The sequence below is a fragment of the Drosophila innubila genome (genome assembly GCF_004354385.1).
Source record: "Drosophila innubila isolate TH190305 chromosome 2L unlocalized genomic scaffold, UK_Dinn_1.0 4_B_2L, whole genome shotgun sequence".
In the NCBI taxonomy this organism is placed as follows: domain Eukaryota; kingdom Metazoa; phylum Arthropoda; class Insecta; order Diptera; family Drosophilidae; genus Drosophila; species Drosophila innubila.
In genome coordinates this window covers 14,178,996-14,186,337 of record NW_022995372.1, presented here as the reverse complement: position 1 = coordinate 14,186,337, position 7,342 = coordinate 14,178,996, and the positions used below count along the sequence as shown (strand labels likewise).

Here is a 7,342-nt window from a genome sequence, read left to right as displayed (position 1 = left end):
TTAACATTTCATACTTTACTATGTTAACATTTATGGATTTTATGATTTATTTTCGCAATTATTATTATTTATTTGATACATAGCTTTATAAATATTTTTGCATTGTTGTGCCATCTTCCATGGTAACATTGTATAGCAAACTCTATCAATATTTTGGTCCTACAGCAAATCCCCTTTCGGCATACACCACATTAAAACTAAGGAGCTGCACGTGCTCGAAATCTCAGACACACACTCCAAACTCTGCACACACACTCACATACGTGTAAGAACAACATATAAACACCTTGGCAAAGCACTAAAATATAACTTAATCCCAACGAAATTGATATGAAATTTTACACTGACTATATGCTTGCAACACGGGGCGTATAAGCAATGTACCTCCACATAGACTCTAAAGTTTGCATGATATATGTACATGTGTGTGTGCTTCTGTGTGTGCATTTAATTTAAATTCCACACATGTAAGGTGTGAGAATTTTTTGGCGATTTTCATATGAAACTTTTGTCACTCTTTCATCAGCCGTGTGTCTATCTCTTTTACTCAGCATGCGAGTACTGAATTTTATTTAGTAATTTTTGTCTCTTCTATGTTTCTATGTGTTCTGGCTTGCTAATTTGCTGGTTTCTTTTTGTTTTTTTTTTGTTTGTGAGGTAACTTTGATGTTTACTTTGATAATATTAGATTGAAAAAGTTTTTGGTGCAATTGAGTCACGTCGCAGATTTGATGAAAGTGAAATTAGAATTAAAGAGAAAGTGTCAAGTAGTACAGCATTCAAACTCTTAAAGATTAGATACACAATTTTTATTTAAGGCACAAGTTTCATTTACAACAAGTGACACAGAATTGAGCATCGACCTTGTGCCACATTTCCCCTTTCAATCATGCCGAGCTGTGGCATCTTCTGCTCGCCTTTAGTTTCGCCCTCAAGTCTCAGTAGGCGGCCACGCCCCTTCGCATACTTTACAATTACTTTTAGACAGCTCTGTCCCTTTGGCATCTAATTTTATCTCACTTATTGCCCCGCTCAGCTCTCAGCTGCTTAATTTTTATACTCGTCGCCTTCTAAACGACATCCCTTGAGGTATGCAACACAATGGCAACTGGTAAAAAGTTTTTCTTTTCCCTCATTGTTGCTGTTGCTTGTCCTGTTGCCATTGCTTTAGTTAATAATTTGCCTGCAGGATTCTTTGCAAAAGTTGAACAAAAAAGAATAAAAAGTAGCTGTCACTTGGTCATATTAAACTGATATTCCTATCCAACATATAATATTTAACTTTTATGACGCGTGTTCATAGTTGTTAATAAATAAATAAAAAAAAAAAACATTGTCTGAACAGAAAGTTTAGTCAGGCCAAAAGAAGAAAATAATAAGATTATATATTAGGTTTCTTACATAAATAAAATTCAAGCTTATCACCTATTGTCTCATTATTTGTTCCTTTCATATGTATATTTTCACAATACCTATAAGTATCGCAGTCATAATTAAACAGCACGGAAATTGTATTATTCTGTAGCACGCCGCATTTCGGGATATCCAATCGCGATGATAATAGACATCGGTAAGGAAACTCAACGATTTCGGACTACCACAGGCATGAATACGAAAGGAAACAATGCCCACCAATTTGTTATCGCATATCAAGGGTCCACCTGAGTCACCTGAGCAGCTTGCAACTTCATAATTATTTGGATTAGGCGCGCATAAAGTGCCTTTTATAAAATAGGCGGATTTGGAGCAATCAGCGTGCGAATCAACAACAACATCACCGCTGACCACCTCATCGGATAAAGGTCCGTTACTTACGACTCTACCCCATCCGACGAGTGTGCATTTTAGTCCAGTTGGATCCCGATCATTAATTGGAATAATATTGGCAAAATCTTCACTCAGACGTATCTCATCCTTAAGCTTAATGATTCCAATGTCATTAAGGAAAGTGATTCCGTTATACTTTGGATGAGGTATTATTTTATCCACCATCAATTCCTGAGTATTTTCGGTCTTTACCAATCGTCGCGGCGTACCAGCAATTATCTTAATATTCCCAGTTGTGGATTTCCATTTGAAAACCAAACAATACGCTGCGGTTAAAATTACCTTCTTGGATATTATAGAACCACCGCAGAAGTGATTGTCGCCAAAGAACTTTTTTTCTTTGATTTTGCGCAGGGACACAATAAATTTGACGAGAGGATTTTTCTCAGGACGATAGCCCCCAGTTACTAGAAAAGAAAAGTCGCTAACATCATTGATGTTGCTCAATTTTGGGATTTGACCAATTTGAAGTAGTTTCTTCTTAATAGTATCACTTTGAAGATCTAGGAGGGTTTTGTTGTAATTTTTTGCTGAAAGTCGATTATGCAGACTTGCATTGATATTTGTCACTGATTTCTGTTCTTCTCTAAATTCAAGTTCATCATCAATAGCACCTAAATATTTATTAAAGTATTGGACTAGCATAAAAAAAATATAAAAAATGAATTTTGAGGGATACATTTTGTTGATTTTTGAGTGAAAACTCGAGGATTTTACTAGTAATAATATCAGCATTTACATAAATATTTTTCCATGTCATTGTGTAAACTTATTCCATGTTCCATACCATTAAGCATATTCTTTAGCAAGAATTTGAGTTCAGAAACGTACATTAAGTATACGCCCTGACAAATATTTGACCAGAAGATGTAAAACAATTTCATTTATTTGTCGAAATGCCAAGACTTGTGAAATGTTTATCTAGAAAATTACAGCTACCCGACCACGAACGCAATTCATAAAGCGAATCTCAAGGGAACAAACTAACTTGTGGTCGGAATACTTGCAGTGTAAGGAAAGGTGTGTGTTTGTATATAACATAAACTAGTCAGGCGTCTTAACCGCAGCTAAACAAGTAATTTTGAGCACATTTCACTTGTCATATGACACGTACTTATTTTCCTACCACACCCAGAGAATATTTCTATCTCTCTCTCTCTCTCTCTTTGTCTTGATCTTGCGGTCGGTCTGACTGTCTAGCTGTCTTCTACGTGTCTCGAAGCGATTTTCCCACTTAGCAGCTAGCAAAAAGTTGCAAGTTTCTTGCATTTGCCTGCCACCTTGCATCATAATGCGCAGATACAAGATACAAACTAAAAGATACAAGTTTGACGGCAACGTTTTTGCTTGTTAGTGTGCAATTTCCTGTTGCAGCCAAGCCTTAAAGCTGCACATCGATAACACTCAAATTATTAACAGCATTAAGATATTCTTGCCAGGCATTTGCAATTGTCTTTATGCCTTTTGTAAGAGCCCATTTAATGGTCACGTTCAGCCAATTAAAACAATAATTGCCGCACATAAAAACATAGAGTTAAGGAGTGCAGCTTTAAGCTCAACTTTTGCAACTTCCAGGAAGTGCAGACTGCAACTGACAGGCAAGAAAAACAAAGTTTCATATTTTCCCAGTCACATGAAGCTTAAGCCAAATGAAGTGCAAGTAATGCGAGTGTGGCTAACACCTTTGCCACTAAGATTAACTGACAGCTGGCAGAAAACCTGCAAAAACAGCGCCACCTGGCGTATACGCAATGTGTTAATTCCTCAGCTAATTAAACTCAAGTTTCTATCAATAAGTTTGGTTCACTCTTATTCCTACCACACAACATAATTGTGTGATTGATGATGCTGCCCCTCAAAACATTTTCATTAGTTGCTCTCACATTTCCAATTGCAACTCAATTAAGATGGCCATCTCGCAATAAAAGAAATATCTTCAATTTCATTTAGAAGTAAGAGTACAAGTATTTTATCTCTATCGCTTTCAGCCCATAAATATTTGTGGCAACAACAAAGGTCCTGCCTAGGTTCAAAGTTCAAAGCCTCGAAACGTCTGCCAGCTGTAATTGGCACACGCCATTACACATGTGTGTGTGGTGTATGTGTGTGGTGTGTGTGTGTGGTGTGTGTGTGTGTGTGCGATATTCTGTTGTGTCCGCTTTGGTATTAATGGAAAAGGTTGCTTTATAATGCCTTTGTCTGGCTTTCATTTGGCTTTCAAAGTCCATCTATGTGGGCTGTCTGACAAATTGCTGGCTATTAAGATTTTTTATCTGACACTCCAAGTGCTCTGCAAGAAAAATGAAAACCTTGAATTAAAAAAGATACACAAAAATTATCCAAGGGCTGCAATAGGAACTGAAGATGGCATTTAGTATGAAACAAGCTTAATTATTGTCGACATTATAAATGAAACTAAGGTTACGGTTTTAAATGCATAATATAAACAAGTTTTTTCAAATGAAATACATTTTGAATTGTATCAATAAAAGTTCTTTTTAAAAGCAAATAACAAAACTTTTCATATTATATATATTCAAATTACTGAAGCAAAACTCAAATTCTATTTTTAGCTTACCTCAAACACAAACTGAGTTTAGATTGAGCCCCTGGCCATATCTAAGTATTTCTTACAAGCCAAATCTTACACACATGGAAGTCAATCGATATTTGATTCGTTTCTGGCTAAGAATGTTGGCTTAAATCGTGTTTATTTTAAGCACAACTCTCGACATTGCCTTGACACACTTTCCCGACCAATGAAAATGCCTAAAAGGCGGTTAAAAGCAAATGCAAAACTTTTCGATGGCTCGACTTGCGCCTCAAAAGGGTCGAGATTGATGGGTTTTCACTCCCGCCCCTCAACTGCCCCAAAACCACCATTAAAAGAAAGGTGCCTAAAGTTAGACGAGGCGTGAAATTTAAGGCCGTGCGATTAGCATGATGAGAAGATAACTTTAGTTCTGGGTTTTTGCATAAATTAAACAAGTTTGCTGATCATATTTTAAACTATAAATATTTCAATATTTTCTATTTGTTATTTCTGCTAAAACAGTTTTAATTGCTTTTGTTGTAATGCTAAAATACCGTTAATTGTTTGCTTGCAACAACATATTCATTTAAAATAATTGTAGCTTGCATTTTGAAGGAGAATGTACACAAATTCGTTTGTGTTTAATATTTTATGCATATAATTTAATTAAAAACATAAATGAAATATAAATTGCATAGCTATTTAATTTGCGCAGCAGTAAGTGTGTGAGTGTGTGTGTGTGTGTGTCTGTGTGTGTGTGTGTGTGTGTATAGTCTCATGCATTTAAATTAGTTACATGCATTTTCTATTAGCATGCGTCAGAACAATTTGAGTAATAAACATGATAAAATGCACGCAACTTAGAGCGTTATGAATCGGAAGATACCCTGTATAGTGTTAAATATATTCAAACTTACATATCCTTAAAAGCTAATGCCATTTCATGTCGAACTTTTTGTAATTTTTATTTGTTTATCCCAATTTTTCGGGAACTGTATAATTATTTTATAATTGATTCAGAGGGTAAATAATAGCATCTTATAATTTTTTATAGAATCAGTCATTCAAGGAATTTAAATAAACTAAAAGCGGTATAAAAAAAAGCCAATCAATCATTGAATATTTAAAAGATTTCATTTAAATACTCCTTAATTTTCTCAGTTCCAGTGAAGCCAGCTTAAGCATACTTTGGTAGTCAGAAGAAGTCAATCAATCAATAGCAACAATATAAACCCCAGTCCAAGAGTCAAGTACTTACTCGAGCTGCCCCTTAACTTCTGCCCCAGTTTTATTTTAATGCAACTATTTAGGCAGCAAATCCACATACTATATACACACACAAAATGCGAAAAAACAAACAAACAAAAAGGAAAGTAGACCAAGATGTGTCTCATCAATAAGCCAGTCGAATAAACAGGATGTATGCTTCAAGGATACGCCGCCAGCTGGCGGGATTTGCACCCCAACTCTCTGCTCAGCTCAAGGATGAAGCGAGAGTCGCTCAATCAGCGCGACCAAGTGGAAAATGCCTCCGCGTAGATCCTGACACCTTGTTAAAGCAGAGCCAGAGATAGAGAGGAAAGGTGGGGAGAAGCGACCGGGAGACTTATTAACATTTAGATGAAACGCCGTAGAAAAGTTTGTGGGCAAAAAAAGGGAGAAGATTCCTCACTGGTTTAGCATTTGAATGTGAGTCCGTGTTGGCGGTTGCTTTTATTTACCGTGATTTAATTTATATGGTAAGACTGAGAACGAGGAGAGGGGTACTCAATAGAATAGAAGGTAGCGGTTCTTCTTTGATTTGCTGAGCTAAGCAAAAATCGTGAATAATTTGCATAGGCTAATGAAAGCACCTTCAAAGTATCCCATAAATTGGTACCGATTAAAATGCTCAATTGAAATAGAAATAAAATATACAGAAATACACAATTACATCTTAAACTTTATAATTATTATTGACATTTTCTGAGCAATTGTTAGCTCTATTCAGAGTGCTCAGAGGCTTTCATTAGCCTCCGTTAAAACTTTATTCAACTGCTCGCTGCATTTTCACAAAAGCTTAAAAATCCTTCAAACATTTCGCCAACAACTTTTCACTTCCTAAAAACTTTTGTTGTTGTCTATTTTGTTGACAAGAGCTTCAAATTACGAGGCCCCAAGGCAAAGACAATTGTCAGACAGAGCGACTGACAGATAGACGGTTAGTCAGCCAATTGTCTCAATTTCTTGTTGTCGCAATTTTCATTGTCAGCTTTTGTTGTCGTTGTTGTAATTTGGCTTTGTCTGCATTTGTTGAGGAATGCAAATTTAATGCAAATTCGACAATTGTTTGACAAGTTAAATACGCTTCAGAAGTACAGTTTACCCCAATGTTAACTAACAGCGTGCTCAACATAAGCAGGCAACACAATTTGGCCAGCTGCGCTCATTAGCCATGCACTCAACGTGCTAATGGCCGAGTTTCGGGGCCAATAAAAATCCAACAAAAATTGCATGATTAGTGTAATGCCAAAGCACATAAACTAAGCAATAGAAAAACACACACATATATATGTGTTAGAGTGTGTCTGTGCCTTAGTTATGGCCTGGCCAAGCTTTGTGGTGAGATAAGCAGGGCCAAGAATAAACGTTTGTTCTTGTATCAAATGCCAACTAAATACTTACAGCTGCCCAACTGCGCCATTCCGAAAGCCTCTAATAAGCTGACTAAAGAATATAGACAACAAAAATCGCTTAAGACAGCACAAAACACAGTAAACTAACGGACAGCAACGAATTAAAGATGCTCTCAAGTCAAAAGAATGTATAACATAAAAAAAATAGAGATGGATTTCATTGTTATCTAAATATGATGAGCTTAAAATCATGCTTAAATATTTTTTAAAATTACAACACAATTGCTTCAGCTAATACGCCCGTCCAAATGTGGTGTAGCGCATTCAAATGTGCTTAGCTGCAAATCTGTAGTTAAATAATGAACTT

The 7,342-nt window shown here is 36.1% G+C and overlaps 1 protein-coding gene across 1 annotated transcript; it reads right to left on the bottom strand.

The window, feature by feature from the left end:
• Positions 1–1,333: 1,333 nt before the first annotated feature.
• Positions 1,334–7,043, bottom strand: LOC117779846 (chymotrypsin-1-like). Its single transcript, XM_034616164.1, has 2 exons — positions 7,025–7,043; positions 1,334–2,441 (listed from the first exon to the last, which is right to left on the bottom strand). The coding sequence occupies exons 1-2, from the start codon at positions 7,041–7,043 to the stop codon at positions 1,450–1,452; spliced, it is 1,011 nt and encodes a 336-aa protein (XP_034472055.1). The 3' UTR covers positions 1,334–1,449.
• Positions 7,044–7,342: the final 299 nt, after the last annotated feature.